Raw genomic sequence first — 18,940 nt, forward strand, 5'->3', positions numbered from 1 at the left:
TATATCTCCGTTATTAAACATATTTTCAATTTCACTCTTAACAGCAGAATTTGCTGAGTTCCTACAGACATAACTTAACTTAATGTGACGTGTCTGCATAGTTATGTTAGGATTTCTGATCCCGTACTTCTATTCATGGTAAGGGCCGACGTGACATAAGTGACCATGGGTTCTTTGTCTCAAGCTAGATTTCTAAATTAAAAGTAGGAATGAGAACACTACCATCCCCTCCAGGCAGATTACCATTGTAAACCACTTCTGGCCATTTCAGATAAGTTTTCCAGAAGGAAGTCTTTATAATGTCTCTTGATCCCATTTTGATTATTGGGAATGAGAAGCCCAGTCTTGTCTAGAACTTGGTTTAGTTTAGTTTAGAGGCATTCAGAAATACCTTTTGGAGTTTAAGAAACAACATTTGATTTATGCAGAGGTATAGGGATAAAGAAGATAAAATTTCTTTGGTGAACTTATCATAAGCTGTCTACAGGCTCTCATATATTATGAATACACTGCGGTCATTTTTTCAATTAAAGGAAAAAATATAACCATCAGGTTCTATGACAAATATTTATTCATCTCTAACTGAATGGTGCAAGAAGAGTAAAGACAGAAAGTGGGACCAGCATGCATCACAGAATCCAAACGACTCAGTCCATGGTGTTAAGCATTTAAGGTTTACACACAGTAACATTGTGCTGCAGCAGTCACATTCCAAAGTGATTTTTCTGCAATCAGAGTTTCATTCATTACCCAATTTTCATGCAACTCCCTTGGCATTTGAAATATGTTTCAAGGTAGACTCCCCAAGGGCTTTTCCCCTCCCATAATAACTGATCTGCAGTGTCCAAAGATAGATCTAAATATCTTTGGTGCAAATTACTTGAGGCCTGCAGAGCATGATTCTCTGTCATCTTCATCACATTTCACACCTACAGAACTGATAACAGATTAATATCTAGGCTGAAAATATTTCATCAGCGTCTCTGGCTAAGGCATCTTGCATTATTTTATCTGGGGGCACCAATAAAAGGAAGAGGGGGCCCAGAAAGAAAAAATTTATTTGCACTCAGAGAGGAGGGAAAAAAAAAAAAAAAAGAATTTCCTTTAGTATTATGAGAAAGACGACAAAGCTGGTCCTGGCAAAGTTCTCTGCTCCGATTATGTATACACTTTTATTCAATCATTGTATCGCTCCGTGTCTGACATTTGGTCAATAGTGCAATCTACCACCGATCAGAATAAAACAGCCACCCCAGAGCAGCTTGGAATTTCATTAGTTTCCTTTCAATGTAGTCCTTATAACTAGATGTTTATTTGGAAACACAAATTTAAAGTTCAATTCTGTGCCTTGTCAATATTAGTAAAAAGTCAAGGATCTTAGACATTACTGTAAACCTGATTTTTTGTTTGTGTGTTTATTTATTTATTTATTCAGTTGGAGAAAAGGAGTTGAGGGACAGATAATGGGGAATAAGAAGGAAATTTTAAAAATTAAATTTGAAATGAAAAAAGGATTGGAGATCATTTTTACTGGTACAAAAGACTTATTTCTTTCATAGTCTGGCTTATAAGTATAAAAATGCAGAAATGCACAGAAAAAATAATTTTACATATGTATTTAGTCTCTTATATATCATAAGGTTGTTGAAAGTGAAGATTGATGGGGAAATAGTGACATTAACACCTAATGTCATTAATTACAAGGAAGCAGCACAATGTGGTGTTACAGAAATGGATTGTGTTCTGTACAGACCCCGATGTGAACAGTGGCACAATCATTAATTAGCTGTGGGCTTTGGCATATGTTTTGTCTAGGCCTCGATTTTCTCATCTGACAATGGGGGTAGAGTGACACCAATCTGACAAGCCGGACCGGAGATGCAACATGACACAATATATACCTAAAGCCAGTGACCGAGTAAGCCCTTAATATCCATCTTCATTCTTCTCTCTTTTTGTACAGCAACAAGAAGAGGAATTACCCAGTGATCTTACTACACTAAAATTATTTGTATTCGCTTTCATACATCCTCTTCCTCATTTATTCTTTCAAGATCTACTGAGTACCAAATGAATTGGTGTGTTTTAGGGCTGCAGAGGAACAAATGAATGAATCAAGTAAAGAACCTGAGAACTGATGTTCTCACAAGAATACGTCAAGTGCTGTAAACATTTATATTAAAGCTTTCTAAGGAAAGAAATTTGATTAGTCTATTATAAGATTCTCTCTTTTATTGGGCCAATACTGGTTAAATATTTTAACAGAGTGTACTGAAAGAATATGGTCAAGGCATTATTAGTGTGTCACACATCGTCTTAAAATGTTATCTGTTTTTAGATAAAAAGAAATCCCAATAAACTCATAAAAGAGATCAAAACACCTGGTGTAATGGTATTATTGACAACGTACAGTTTTCTAATAAAATACATTTCATTGCATCGTAACACATTTTTAACTTCTTTCTTTTTATACCAGCAATACACAGTACCATTCACATTCTGTCCTTGTGTGTATGTATTTCTTCATTTTGGTTTAGAAGCGTTAGAACCATTTTCTAAATTACTGTGTGTAATAGCACATGCAATATTAAACTTCTCATTCATACTCTAGTTTTGAACCTCAGTTGCAATTGTTTGTATGTGCTTTAAACCAGCTAAATATTATTCTATATTTTTTGCACCACAATAATGATTTTGGATATTGTAGTTGGAGCTTAATGTGTTTTTATTGGTTTATAAAAAGTGAAAATATATTCGGGAGCACCTGGCTGGCTCAGTTCGTTAAGCATCTGACTCTTGGTTTAGGTTCAGGTCATGATCTCATGGTTCATGAGTTTGAGCCCTACATGGGGCTCCAAGCTGATAGTGTGGGCCTGCTTGGGATTCTTTCTCTCTGCCCCTTCCCCACTTCTGTGTGCTGTCTCAAAATAAATAAATAAACTCAAAAAAAAAAAAGAAAAATACAGTAGAACACTATAATATTAATCATCTCAAAACAATCCCATTATTTTATAGCATTTCTTTGGGGATTTCCATTTTATATGAAGTTTTATAATTTCTAGTGTTTTTCAAATCAGTAATAATCATAATAGTAATTAACAGTTATTGAATCTTAACTACATGCCAAATATTCCTCTAAGTTCTTTATATAAGTTTTTTCTACTTCATCTTCACAACAAACATTATAAGGTAAATACTATCATTTCCACTACTTAAGGATGAGAGGACTAGTAAGGCAGAGAGTCCCAAGGTCACACAGATACTAAGGGGCAGAACTAAGACACAAACAATGTCTGTCTCTATGGTCTGACCTCTTACTCACTGTACTAGGCTGCTTCAGTAACAGACAAATTTACACATAATTTTTCTATGCACGGGAAAATTCCAAGACGAGAATATAAATACAGCAAATCCCCTTATTTGTGGTATTGCTGTCCACAGTTTCATTTTCTATGGTTTCAGTTACCCCCGACAACTGTGGTCCAGAAGTAGACGACCCTCCTTCTGACACATCATAGGTCAGTAGTCTAACACTACGTCACAATGTCTACATCATTCACTTCACTTCATCTCATCATGCGGATCTTTTATCATCTCACATTGTTACAAGAAGAAGAAAGGTGAGTACAATAAGACATGTTGAGAGGGGGACCACATTCACATACATTTTATCATAGTATATTGTTATAGTTGTTCTGTTTTACTAACAGTTATTTTGTTAATCTATTATGGTGGTGAACTTACAAATTAAACTTTGTCATAGGTATGTATGCATAGGGGAAAAAAAACGTAGTGTCTTTAGGGTTTGGTTTCAGGCATCTACTGGGGGTCTTAGAACGTATCTCCCCACAGATAAGGCATGACCACTGTACTTCCTTCAGCATAATGTACTAAACAGAACTGGAATCAGGAGATAAGTCACAAAACTTTTGGTGTATTATTTTTTCTGGAAAGACGACAAGATTACTAATAAGGTGACTAATGATCCGATTTTCATGAAGAGTAACTTTCAAATCTATACAATCTATGTTTGAATGAAACATAGGCATGTAAATAAAAGATCTATGAGGTTGAGTTTCTATTTTGTAGAAATCCTGAACCCAGATTTCATTGCTTCTTATTAGATTGTTTTTTTCAAAATGTGCAGGGCCATTTTTCTTTTGCTTCTCTTGCCTCCTTTCCTTCTCAGAAGACTCTCCTCACTGCTATGGCTCTGAGGGAGCTGTTCCCTCTCACAGCAGTGGACACGTGGTACTTGGGGGTCAATAAGAATATCTCGAGTCACAAAGCAAGATCTAAGAGTAGACACGTGACCTCAGCGCAGTCTGATCTTTCTGATTCTCTTATGTCAAGCTTATTCCTGCCTTAAGGACTTTGCACTTTTGCTTCTCTCAAGGTATAATTTCCTTTCCTCAGATTTTCTTGTACTTTTCCTCTGCCCACCTCCTTTTTGTCATGTACACTTCATTTGAGTGGTCTACAGAGGGGACCTACAGGATTATTAAGTCTAAATGAGTTCCTATGCTTCCCATTTACTATTTATGATCATACTCCATTTTATTTCCTTCACAGAACTTATACTACTTGGCATTGTATGTCTCCTTCCACTAGAGTGTAAACTCTGTGAGTGTGAAAGACGAGCACTTCTTGTTCGTCTCCAGGTTCCCAGCACAATCAACAACAGGCTGAGGTTTAAGAGCTGTTGGGCAAATATTTGTGGAAAGGTTGAATGTGAAGCAACCTTAAAATAGTTTGAGTTGGGTTTCTATCCAACATAATTGATAAATTCTGGGTTCCTTGTTATATGATACCAGCACACAATCACTACAAATGATTAAAAAAAAAACCCTCAACATATATAGGATATAGGGTTTTTTAAAAAAAAAGGCTAGCAGTATTATTTCTATTTTTACTTATTATGGTAATTTTATAGCTTACAAATATTTTGGATAATCATTATTTTAAAAAATTAATTAAAATGTTTTAATTAAGGTACTAATAAATAAATATTAGCTCTCTGTCATTATAACTAGTACCCTTCTAAGCACTGTAGAAACACACAAAATATGTGATGAACATGACACTTAGGAAGTGAGTAGATATACACAGGAGAGGCTAGTGTAAGCAGTAATAGTATGCCTTGAAAATGGCTAGGGGTTAGAGAATGATGAGATCTTCTTAAATGGAGTACTTGGGAGGAACCTTGTGGTGGGCATAGAACTAAATCTGGATCTGAAACTGTGGAGAAGCTTTTGGTGGAGAATGAGGGGAGAGAACAGCTCAACAGAAGGAGACAAGGTGGGAACAGGTGTGATTCGTGTGGTGGATGTCAAGGAACATGCCACAGACCAATGAAGACCTCATCTGGGGAGTTGAGAGAAATAAGTTGATGATATCAGTTTATAAAATAGGGTCATAAATTAGAAATATTTAGTTTTTATATTATTTACACTAGAGATTCTTGCAATTAATCCAGCCTTAATGTACAAAATAACTATAATAGGAAAGATGTTAGAAAACCTTTTAGAAATCCTGTGCTGAAGCTCATGTGTGAAGTGTTGAATCTCTTGTGAAGGGTGGTGGTGGGGATTGTACACTAAGGTCAAAAAAGATAGCTCATTCAAATTGAATGCTCAATATACAATATGAGGAAACGCAGAGTCAGGAATACTCCTCAGTTCCTATTACTTTTAAGATTATTTTTCGTTTTTAGAGAGAGAGAGAGAGAGAGCGAGAACAGGAACAGGGGAGGGGAAGAAGTGAGAGGATCTTAACAGGCTCCATGCTCAGCGCAGTACCCAGACAGGGCTCAATCCCACGACTGTGAAATCATGATTTGAACTTACATCAAGAGTCTGCTACTCAACCTACTGAGCCACGCAGGCACCCCCTGAGTTCTTATTTTTGAAAGAATGGGAAAAGATGGGAGCAATGATGGAAATATGCAAGTTGGAGGTGGATCTAATTTGTGGATGATTAGAAATTTGGTTTTAAATCTCAGGTAACATCATATGAGTAAGTAGAAAGTTTCTATTGGCATTTCCCAATCCACGGGTTTAAGTGAGTAGTCAAGGTAAGAGTGATAAATCTGGCAGTAAATAAGCAATAAGTCTATTGCAGTAAGTTATTTACAAAATCAACTGAACTCATAGGTATCCAGGGCTATCTTATTCATTTGACATAGCAGGCAATGTCTGGGGCTCACAATACTTTTAGATACCCATGAACATGTTTTATTTATCTTTTGATTAGATGGAAATAAAAAAAAACCTTTTAGCTCAAAACGTGTTTTGTTACATCATACTAATAAGTTTGTCTTCACACTCATGCAATAATAAAATATAACTTAATGTTTTGTTTCATGGAGGAAGGGGCTTGTGAACACAAAAGTGTTTAGGCCCCATGACAATCATGACAATATCTTTGAGATTTAACCATGATGGTGGATTATTAGGAAGTGAGTCTTATATCAATGGTTCCTGAGATTTGTTCTTCCCCTATATACCCGGTCATACGTACGACACGCCTGTAAGTGTGCATGCTTGTGTGTGGCATGTAGAATAAGATCTCACTAACTAGGTGCTGGGTGCCTGGGATATATGCTTGCCAGCAGGACCATGGTAACTACATCTTATTCACACCTTGTGACATGGCATGCACCTCTGGCCACCTTTCCATACACGGATTCTATCAATTCCCTCAGCCCCTCCTTAAGGGATCAACTTAAAAGCAATACAAAAGAGAGGTGAACCTAGCTTGCACAATCCATTTTTCTTTGTTTAGAGCCAGAATTTGTCATTTTTTTTGAAACAGAAAAATAGATTACATAAAAATTATTATATTGGTTTTAAATATGAACACAAGGAATAAAAGAATGCAGCATTCACTCGATAATACTCATGCAAAATTAATGATATTTTATCATTTAAGAATGGTAAGGATCCTTTCTCCATATGTCTGATGAGCCACATGATTCTTTAGGTCTCCAAACTGAGCACTTACGGTAATGTAAGGATATAAAATATACTCTCTAGGCTCTGGGTCCCAATGCTAGTGTTTTAAGAAAAAAAAAATTAGGTGTCATTCATATTTTTTAAGCATTTTTTTCCCTCTTGGATTCCTCTCATGTCAAACATCAAAGAATTGCTTTAAATTGTATTCCTTCAAAGATGTATTTAAAATTTATCTAAAATTAGGTTGATCACAAATTATTCCTTTTTTTTATTCATTTCTAAAACCGTGTTCCTTTTATTTCCAGACGAACTTTGGTGAAGGAATGACTACATTTCTTTAACACTGCAAATAATAGAGTTGACTGTGTGTTTGAGCAGGTTGACAGTTTCACTTAGCAAACTCACCCTAAATTCTGAAAACAAGCCTTACTGACAGTGGGCTGACAATGGATGAGATGACAACAGAAATAATTTCCAGCAGTAACAAAAACAGATTTAAGCTAGTACACACAACAGGACAAGCCTCTTCCTTTTAAGTGATATAAAAAAGGAACACAATCAAAGGAGAAGGAGGCAACATGCCCATTAGGTACGGCACAAAGTCTCGGCCTATTGCAGTAAGTTATTTACAAAATCAAGTTATCGTGCATCTTTTGTCCTTACCAGCAGGTGCAGCTGTTAAGCAGGAAACATTCTAATATAACATGGCCTTGAGGGGGGAAATAAATAGACGGTTTCTTTTCCCTTCCATTACAATGTCCAACACCAGTATGATAATTTAATAATTCAATTTCATTTGCCAAGAAAAATTAGCCATTTATTTGGAGCCTCGAAATCCCTGAACTCTGAATACTTATGTGTGATCAAATCTTGTCCTGCACATTTGCATAAAGGAAATGCTTTTTTTGTCCTCTACTCTATACTGTTAGTTTCCCTTCAAGCATTTAGCAGAAGCCTACAAGTAGAGTGTATGTTTAAGGCAAGTTAAATCGGCTCTGCTTTTCTTTCCTAATAAGGTGACCTATCCAGGCATATGCTTTAAGCAGCCTTGTTTTACTGAAAACTGAACAGAGTTCATCTCCAGGTGTGGCATCCTAATGTGAGTGAGTGCTATGGTGGCCTTGCTTGTGCTCAACTCGAGGCAGGTGGATAGTAATGCAGTGAATGTGGAAAAGTATACAGTGTGCAAACCGTTAGGAGAATTTGTAGAGTGCAAAAAGGGGCTGAGGAACACAGAAAGCACAGGTTTAAGGAGCAGAAGGGCAAGTGAGATGCAGCTGTGAGAGTGGCAGGGTAGAAATCAGCAATGAGCAATGTTTTACAGGCAGAAGGAGGTGCGGATAAAAAGTCATCAGCAGTAGCAGATGTAAGGAATGGACCTCCCATGTCCACTCCATTGAAGATGGTGCTTAGAAGTATCACAGAAAGCGTTATGATATGAAGCTAGACTGCAGAGGGTTGAGTGAGTATGAAAGATAAGGCAAATTTGAAGCTTCCTTCAAGTATCTTGGGAATAAATGGAAGAAGCAAAGTTAGACCAGTATTTTGGGAGAATGAGTCTTTGGTGGGGGGGATAGGAAACGGAGTTTGAAGGTATCATACATTTGAAAAATAAGAAAGTAATATTTTTCCGTGAGGTCTAGGGAGGATGGGAAAGGCTAACCAGTGAAGCTCAGAAAAAACACATTAGTTTTGATAGGGAGATACTCTCTCTTTCCAAGACAGTGGGAAAGAGGTAAAGCTGTGAGTAACACAGGTAATTGGTTCTTTGTTTGGAAAGGATGGACAGAGTATTATCTAATGTCCTCTATTATTTCTTCCACGAAATAGGCAAGACCATTTGCTGAGGCTGAAGGGGCAGTATGGCAGTTGCCTCAAGCAAAGTGGTAAATCTTTGAAATAGATGCTGATGACAAATAGGCAGCTGGAAACCCTGATTCTCAAAGGCACCATCCACAGTGCTTGTCTGTGGTGCTTCATTCCAAGGGATCAAACTATATAGTGAAATAATTCGTAACTTGGAGATTTGGATAGAATGATAAAGAATACCTCATTGATGAAATGATGACTGGCCAGGTACAGGAGTGTAGTACAGGCCATGTCTGGAACGCAGTGTGTCTTACTGATCTTCGTGACTCCAAAATGGATATAGACACTTACACAGCACACAGGTAAGGACAAAATAAAAGATGGTAGAGGGGTGCCTGGATGGCTCCATCAGTTAAGCAGCCGACTTTTAACTTCGGCTCGGGTCATGATCTCATGGTTTGTGAGTTCAAGCCTTGCATCTGACTCTGTGCTGACAGTGTGGGGCCTGCTTGGGCTTCTGTCTCCCTCTCGCTCTGCCCCGCCCCCCTCACTTGCTCTGTATCTCTTTCTCAAAAAAAAAAAAAAAAAAAGATGGTAGAATAGCATGAAGTGCCTAATAGAAACAAAGAAGTGTGTGCCTTGATAACATTAAAATTAATAGCACCACTAATGATAATAACAAACATTGAGTGCTTACATGTGCCAAGCCCTGTTCTAAGCAATTTACTTGTACTGTCTCATTTTAACTCACACATAGGAATATGACACAGATACTGTCACTACAATTTTACAAGGCTCAGAGGGTCAAGTGATTTATGAAAGCCACGGAGACAGTAAATGGAGAAAGGACAACTGCTGAGCTCATGATCTGTAAGGAGTAGGAGGAGGAGTAGATGGATGGAAGAGACAACGTAGAGGGTTAAGACTGATTCTGTGAAGGCATCCTTTCTCCTTACCCCTCTCCTGCCTACTGTGTCTAGTTCACAACATAGATCTGATACAATGTTGAGTAATGGTACAATTGAGGGCTTTCACTGGAAATGCAGCAGGCCATGCTTTTTCTCTATGCAAGCATTTAAAATAGAGAAATAGAGAGGTTTTGAAATACACACTTTCTAACATACGCTTTTAACATATATATATATTTTTTTTGGTAACAATGATAAAACATAAATGAGATAATCAACAATAATCAGGCAATGATGACAGCCCTCGTGTATGATCTCTGTTCCTGAAACATGAAGATAATTTCACTCAGGGTGGGTCTGGCCTAGATTTTGCATGACCTTATACATTTATTTACACTTCTCAGACTCTCAGATTTCTAGTAGACATATCACGGACTAGAATGTTACTCGATCTCACTGACTTATTATAAGGTAGAATTTTATTTAAGAATATAAAGCAGGGTTTCACAATTTATTTTGAAACACATGCTCTATTTTAGTAAACACAAACATCACATGTCCTGATTTAATGTTATTGAGAGAAAATGATGAAATATTGTGGAAAAAAAATCAGAGCTTTGGGCAAGGTGTTGCTTTATTTGTAAATTACAGGCTGGTTCCCAACCTTGCCAGTTTTGAGAATCAAGCTCTTAAACATTTGAAGTTCTAGGCAGCGTATGAAATTGAAGAATAGAAAAAATGTATATCAAAGTTATTTTTAACACCTCATGTTGGCTATATATCTATTGCATTTTCAGCCAAGATACTGTTAGTTTAATCAATTCCAGATCCTTGAGATCTTAAATATGCTAAAATTTTTTCTCTACACAAATTGTTTTCAGTTTCAGTAAGCCATTAATTCAAAATGAAATCTGAAGATTTAAGTTATGGGGAATTAAATTGCAAAAGGTCTAATTAGAATATCTTAACAGGTAAGCAATCAACATTCCGCCATAACATTGTATACTAATTTAATTTTTCCACAATATTTTCATCGTACCTGCAAAATTTAGTAAAACAAAACCACTTAAAAATTCAACAAATATGTTCAAATGCTAAATCTGTAGGTAAAAATAGATGTAATAGACATTTTTCCTCTAATATTAGCTTCTAGAGAGAAGCAGATAATTTAAATATCAAGGCTTTCTAATTAAATATAACATTTTCTTGGAATGTTTTTGAGTATCATATATGGAAAATTTATTGAAGAAAAGCAAAATGAAGCAAATAAATGAATAAGACTAATGTTTTACTTCTCAGTACATTCAAACACAATTTAGGCAGCACAGTATCTAAGTAAATCTTAGTTCTAAGAAATAAGCTAAATATTTTAAACTATAAAATAATTATAACTTGATATTACAATATTGTAATAGATCATGTTTTTAAACAATAGAGGGGAAAAGAATTGTATATACTGAATCCACACATATATTTAGAGTCTAAAAATGTCAGGTGACTCTTACCTACTTTTTTTTTTCTACTTCATTTATGTTTGGTGTTCATGGGAACCAACTTCTGGCAATCTTCCAAATCATTTTTTAAAATTTAATTTTAAAAGGGCTTATTTTTATTATAAAAATAATGCAGGCTTATTTTAGAAAAATTGGAAAACCAATTAAAGTAAGATAAAACAATCACCCAAGTCCTTCCCAGATAGAGCTACAGCTAGAATCCTGATCTATTGTCTCTAATATTTTTCTAAAGTTTGGTCCAATTGTGGCATCTTTGTCTTTGCCTTTTGTTGTTGTTGTTTTTATATTGTGTCTTCTATTTTCTGAAAGCAGTGGTGCCCACAAGGAAAAAAATTGTTGTGCAGAACAAAAGAAGAGCATTAGATCCCTCTGGTGGTTTTATGCAAGGCACAAAACAGTAGGGGAAGGAGAGGGAAAGAATGGAGAAAGCATTTGGGCAGACTAGGTTTATTCTGACTTATGGTCCACATAAGTTTATCTGGTGCGATCAGGGTGAAGGGCTCTGCTCCATGCAGTCACTCACAAACCCAGACTGTTGGGGGCTCAACCTCCTGAAACATTGTCAGACTTCACGACAGGGCAAAAAAGGACTTAGAAATTCCCCCAAAACTTTTCACTGCTTGAGTCAAAAGGTGGCCTGCAACACTACTGCCTCGTCCTCCTTGGCACAACTCATCACATGGCCTTCCCTAATGGCAAGGGGCCGGAGAAACATAGTATGGCAAGGACAATATTTGGTGGGCATCACACTGCATTCTCTAACAGAAGTGGAGAAACAAAACAGATTTATAGGTTTGTGCAACTTAAGTTCAATTTAATTTCCAAGTTAGATTTTTCCAGCTGCCCTAATGTCTCAACTCCTTTTTTGAAACACTCCTTTTTTGGAATTCACACTTACTATCTTAATAGAATGTTTAAAAATAATGCACATAATTATATATTGTCTTAGATGTTTACTTAATGGTTTTATTTCTTTTGCCCCACAGATTTATATGCACAGGCAACATTTATTCCATAAATATTAATCTGTAACTTAAATGTTATCCACAAAAGAAGCTGAGGCTTACTGAAATATGAACTGTATGTTGATATATTAATAGGATATTTTGACAAACATGGTATCTTATTTTTTCCACTACTTTGCTGGAAGCATGTCACTCATCTGCTCATATTCAGGGGTTTCCCATTCCTAAAGAATAGACTCCAAGCTCCTTAACAGGGCATACAAAACTTTCCTTCGTCTGTCTGTTGCTTAACATCTTCTGTCTCATCTCTATTCACCTCCTACTTGATATTTTATGCAGTCCAAACACCTTTAGCTTCCTCAGTACATCACACTGCTTTCTCTTTCAGTGGTTTTGCTTACATAATCATGGACCATCTTTTACAATGCCAACCTTTTTCCAGAACACACTAACAGTTCCTGATGAATACCTACTCATTGCCTTTAGACTCCGCTCAGATGTCATCTTTTCCTGGCCTGGGCAAGTCGGAATAACTTCCTGCCTTGTTTGTTCAAATAACACCCTGTATGTATCTCCATCCTTAGACTACTAGCCACGATGAACTCTTAGTGATCGTCCCCTCTCCCAGATGGTGAGCTTTTCCAGGCCAGAGACTAGGTCTAATTCATCTTTGGGCCCTCATGCCTATCATAATAATTAATTTATATTTTTGAAGGTTTGATAATTGGAACCAACTGGTGGAACATCTTGACAGTCTTTACCATTTTCTTTTACACAGCTCCCGAAGTATACTCTTCAAACCCTTCTCTCTGATTTATTTTATTAATTCCATATAGGCTTTTCCAAAGTTGGAGGTTATAGACAACATTAATTCAGAATGATTTTAAATAGGAGAAAATTTTGTTCCATGTTTCAAGGGTGGCTTCCTGCACCCTGATACAGAGGGGTCAGTTAACTTTAAAGGGTGCCTCAGATAGGCACATAATGCTCCTTCTCACCCCCGTAGGCCTTTCAAACTATTATGCCTTTCCAAGAGCCAGAAGTGCAGATACTATGAAAAATGAATTATTAATGTCTGATTTTCACAGCAATAGAATATCTTTACCCAAAGAGTAGCATTTCTTCCATGCTTTCAGACATTCTTTCTTAATATAAAATCCTGACCCTTTAGTAAGGTGTCTTTTTGAATCACGGATTTGCTGACTTTCATAAATGCACTGTCGTTACTTTTAATCAGCACAGAAGTTCGGTTTGTAAAGTTCATGGTCAGATTAGAATCAAAACTACATGTGAAAAGTGATGAATAAATATACAAATGAGACTAAACATCTTCTATGTAGCAAATGTAGTTTCCAGATAAATTCAAATGGCTTATTTTTTATTTTATTTTTTATTTTTCTGAAAGAGGTTCTCCCTGTATAATGATAAATCTCTGTCTGGTAAGGGGAAGACTTATGTACAGTAGAAGACAGTACCAAGATTTCTGTCTTCCTCAATCTCACATTGCCATCCTCTCAACCCACTCACAGACACAATTACACTATTTGCTCTTCATTTTGCACAGCACACAGATGATTTACTGCAGTTCTAGTTGAAAACTTCTCTTTACCGGTGATTTGACATTTAAAAATTGTGCCATCTCAAATTTTAAAAATTAAATCAGTTGTAAAGTGTTAAGTAACAGTCATAACTGAATTTCTAGATATTGATTATATGGTCATCTTAAACAGATATTTACTTTCTTTTGCTTGCGATTCTATTTGCACTTTATTGAAATTATGGGAAGCTTTTGTTTATTGCCAGTCCAAGTCACTCACATAAACTCTAGGTAGGCTATTTACAGTCTTCAAATATCCAGAGAGCAATTTAGCATTTGTCTAGGGATGGTTTTTCAGTAAATTTAGTCAAGGTACATGTAGGACAACTTGCATTGTTTTCTGATTTGGTAAATACACAGTTGTGAGTGCTCCTACCTAATCTCTCTATGATGGCCTAGCATCATGGTAATTTGCCAAACTGCTTTTTTGAAGGTCATTTATCAAGTCAGAAAGGAAAATTATAAGATTCTTCAAGCTTACTGGAGAATCCAAAACCAAATACAGTGCCTCATTCTAACAAAAGTTATTGTAATTCTGAAGAGGATTTGAAACATTTTTTATAACCTCCATCAGAATGGTTTTTGTATTGGTTCTAAAAGGAAAGCCATCTAAATGCCACCCTTTGAAGCCAAAAGAGAAGCCCATGCTGCCAAATCAATGCCCAGAGACACTCAATGCAATTAAGACTGAGTTTCAGCGTGTGTGACTACCTTCACAAGGAGTATCACAAGACTTCTCCAAAGTCTAGGGCATTAAGATGTCTTCTTAGTGCTACTTTATGAGCCTGAGAGCAGCTGCTTGGTCTCAGAGAGGCTTTAGGGCATCACCAATCAATTATATTTTCTTACAGGTTACCAAAATTTAATCCTCCTTTCACACATCTGATCAGAATATATACAATAACTTTAGACCAGAAGAACTCCCCAGAGGTATCTTTACAATATAAATAAAAATACACTGTTTTCACAATGAAGTATTAACTATTATAAGAACACACATAAATTAGAAATTATGGCCTTTGCCCTTAAATGGATTCTTTCTATCGAGTTAGAGATTTGTGACATGAAAAACATGAATGTCACCTAAGAGATGGAGAGACCTGATTAGTCTTATCTTCATATATTAACATGGACCAAATTATTACTATTATTATTATTATCTTCATCATTAACATGGACCATATGTTCTCTGACATTTTCACACTGAAACATGTGTTGCATAATTCCTGTATGGCAATAAGAATATTGGATAATTTTATGTATAAATTTTCAAGTGGCACGAGGCAGGAATAATTACCTGTACTTTAGAGATGAGATAATGAAAGCTCACATGAGATAATTTAGCTATCATCACCCAGCAGGTTTGCTAATGAGTCCTGACTCTAGCCCAGGTCTACTCAGAGGGTCTGAAGAAATGGGGCCCAGAGCAGGTAGGTGTGTGACACTTAGGGAGAGAATGATGAGAAGTAGGTGGTATGGGGGGGGAGTGGTGAGCATAATACCCAGGGAAGGAGCCAAAGGGAGAGGCTGGGGATGAAGACAGCCAGCAGCATGTACATCTGTCCCAATGGTCTCCACGTACTGTCCCCAGGAATCTTCCAAATTCTCTACCCGCATGGCTGACTTCTGTCATTGCAAGGATAAGTAACACTGGGAAGCAGCATCTAACAAAACAAGCTCAGGATTCGGAGTCAGATAGACCTTGATGCAAATGCCTGTTTCCTCACTTACCACATTTGTGTCGTTGACCAACTGAATAATTTCACTGAATCTTAGTTATTATTTATTTTGTAAAAATTTTATATTTACCCCTCTGTTATTTACTTAAAAACAGAAAGCACTTAGCAGTGTTTGTTACCTAGTAAATACTCAGTACATGTTAATTTTTTTTCTTGTTTCTTTTGCTCACTTTTCTTCCTTGTCCTCCCGTCAACCAACTAAAACTTTCTGATCCCTTCTTATTTGGGCTCTTCCATCTGATAAGGTCACCTCTGTATGTTTCTTCTGAACTTATAAAGGCAAACAAATGACACCTAGCCGTCCGCTTTTTAATTACACCAAAGGAATACATAGCTTAATGCAAATGGTTAGGGACATTACCAATAACAGGCTTGGGGAGAAAGTCTTCACGAGTTGCACTGTGGACCCAACTCAGCATATTCCAAACCTGCTCCTCCTCGTTCGTTCCACCTCTTAGCAAATGATACCACTATCTACCTAACGGCACAAAACATTTACTTTGTTAACTGTGCATCATTTTTTATCCCTCAGCAACATTAAATATTCTTTAAGTTTATTCATTTATTTTGAGAGAGAGACAGACAGACAGACAATGTGAGGGGGGCAGGGGCAGAGAGAGGGAGACGGAGACAGAATCTGAAGCAGGCTCTATGCTTCAGCGCAGAGCCCCACGTGGGGCTGAACTCATGAACTCTGATATCATGACCTGAGCCAAAGTCATATGCGTAACCAGCTGAGCTACCCAGGCACCCCCATATCTGACCTTTTACCACCCCATGTCAAGCATCAGCACAGCTTCTGGTTCAGTATGAGCACCCCATTTCAGCCCTTAGTAAATATTTGTACAATAAATAAACCGACATATGAATGAGCCATTGCCTCATAATTATTCCCTTATCTAATGCATCTTTAAGTAGCCATCCTATTTTGTTACCCCTTAAATCATTTTCTTCCTCATTTTCACTGCATTACTTCAGGTCACCATTATCACTTGCCTTAATCACTGTAATTTGTTACCAGATGAGGGTTCTCTTGGGAATAGCTGTGGCTTTGGGGGATCTAAGAGTAATTTAAAATAACAAAGAACAATCTGACATGAAGTAACTTGATAGATTTTGGTATCTACATGTAGCTAAACCAACACAGTGTAAGACAGGTAATCTGATTCATCAGGCTTACCTCACAGGAGCTGATTTTTTCAAAAACTAGGTGAACCACAGGAAGTTAGCCATTTCAAAAATTGTGCTATAAATGATCTTCTCCTGGCAGCTGTCACTTTATGGTAAGATACTCATCCCTGTTGTAAGCTCTTGGGATTTTGTGACTCTCTACCCCTGGACTCTACCCCTAGATACTTGGTACTCGCATATCTATTCAGTGTTCAGCAATAAACACATGGTTAAGACAGGGATTTTATGTATCATCTTAGAGACAGCCAAAGAGAATTCTAGGATGAAGTGAATAGAGGTAACCATGGCGAGGCTATGCTGAACAGATTGAAAATCTAGAGTAGAAGGCCATTATGATTCTGTAGTAGGTGGGATGCCAGACTCTGTGGCTTAGTGATGGATCCAAATAACCCTCTCATTTCTCCTGAAATTACCCTAAATGATATTCATCCAGCTGGTCTTTGTGTCCAGTCTTCTTTCTCTTCAGTCCTCTCTTCGCACGTTGACTAGAGTAATCTTTTAGAAATTTGCCTTTCTGAAAGTCTTTCATGGTGCCTCATTACTGTTAGTATAAACACCTCAGCGGGCATAGAAGTCCCTCAAGGTTTGGCTTTGGCTTCTTTACTCCTCCAGCTGGCTCTTTGCCACTCAACTCCTGTAAATGCTTGAGTCCTATCCTGCAGTACCAGAGACGTATACACTTGATCATCATTAATGTTCTACAGTGCCTGGCGCATATTTCACACATTAAATATGTGTTGAATGAACCAACTGCATTCAGATATCCTACTCTCATCAGTGTGCACCTTTCTTACTTATCTCTAATTATCACTAATAGTGTTATATTTATCCAGGATCTGACACAGCAGTGGATCCAATTAATATCCAGTATGATCTGTGGCATAAATTGTCCAGTGAAGGATTTAACTGGTGACTCTGTTTTTGAGAATTACTTTTTGACAACATATTTTCTTTGTCTTTTCTTTTCTTTGTCAAAACTGGCTTCATGGGCATTGATTCAAAATAACTGCTGATAAAAGAACATTAATAAGAAATCAATCATTTCTTTTAAAATTTGATATGATTTTATTAAACAAAAACAGGTAGTAATTGAAAATGATGTAAGCAAGCTAGTGCTTACTTATAAAGAACATTGCAATGATCCCTCCATAGGTAATAAATAATGATAAATAATTTGAGAGAATATTGGAAAAGGGCTGCTTCTTTTCATGTTCTTAAACATAAACTGAAGACATTTCATTTTTCCAGGAAGCTGAAGTTTGTCTGCATGTATGTGTGTGTGTGTGTGTGTGTGTGTGTGTGTGTTGTAGCACAAATATCTATTCGTTTAATTAAACCAATAGAAGGTAAAGCACATCTATCATTTATTGAAATTATTTCCTCCTTTCCTTACCTGTTTTTCAGTGTGAATTCTCAGAAGCTGTTTAAAATGTACCTCAAGTCAAAGAACGAATATAGTTCACAGAGCTCCAGTGGTTATGTGTTGAGTACTGAAGAAATGCATGGATTAATTTATGCCCTGTTAAACCTCAACTGCTTATTAGGCCAGTTAAAACTAATAATGATAACTAAGTATTAATATAATAGTAATCATTGCAAAAAATTGATAGGACAAAACAAGCCATTGATTGTACAATAAAGTGTCACCATGATTAATGAAATTCTCTGATCACTATTTCCCCAGTTGTATTTATCATGTTTATATCCACATTAAATATGATACATATAATTCCTCTTTTGTACCTGAGCAGGTATGGGAAGGCAGTGGGAAGGAAGGGAGAGGAGAACGCGATATATAGAATGCATTATCAGTGTCTGTCTCGTTTTCTGTTTGATTTCTACTCAGTTTTCCCCCAAATGCACATCTTATGAAATAATTTAGCTTATGAAAATTAAGTTAAAAGTACAATGAAAGCTATCTAGCCATGTAACAATTTTGTATTTAGAAGTAACTCTTAACTGATAAACTTGAATCTATGTAAGGCAAACATCTCTTATTTGATTCACAATATACATTTTCTTTTATTACCTCTTTACCCCACATAAAGGTTTAGAAAGTTTAAAAATCGAATCAGGGATGTCCGACATCCAATGATGGTAAAATAACGACTGTGATAATAATAGCAATATTACATAATGTTTATCAAATAATTACCAATTGTCAAGCACTTTACTAAACACTTAGTATTCATTACCTCATTCAATCTTGACAACAGCCCAAGAGGCATGCTCTTTCGGTGTACCCATTTAAGCAATGAGGAAAT

The 18,940-nt window shown here is 36.6% G+C and overlaps 1 protein-coding gene across 2 annotated transcripts in view; it reads right to left on the minus strand.

The window, feature by feature from the left end:
* The window catches only part of LMO3 (LIM domain only 3), a 148,923-nt gene extending 132,021 nt beyond the window's left edge, over positions 1-16,902 (minus strand). The window contains exons 1-2 of one of the 2 annotated variants that reach the window (XM_039244650.1): positions 16,666-16,902; positions 15,847-15,963 (exon numbers count right to left, since the gene is read on the minus strand). In XM_039244650.1, the coding sequence (XP_039100581.1) occupies positions 15,847-15,904 (58 nt within the window). In that variant the 5' untranslated portion in view covers positions 15,905-15,963; positions 16,666-16,902. The remainder of the gene's footprint in view (positions 1-15,846; positions 15,964-16,665) is intronic. The other variant, XM_039244654.1, reaches the window with a different exon arrangement.
* Positions 16,903-18,940: the final 2,038 nt, after the last annotated feature.

Source organism: Hyaena hyaena, unplaced genomic scaffold, assembly GCF_003009895.1.
Source record: "Hyaena hyaena isolate Hyena2069 unplaced genomic scaffold, ASM300989v1 scaffold_247, whole genome shotgun sequence".
NCBI classification, from domain to species: Eukaryota; Metazoa; Chordata; class Mammalia; order Carnivora; family Hyaenidae; genus Hyaena; species Hyaena hyaena.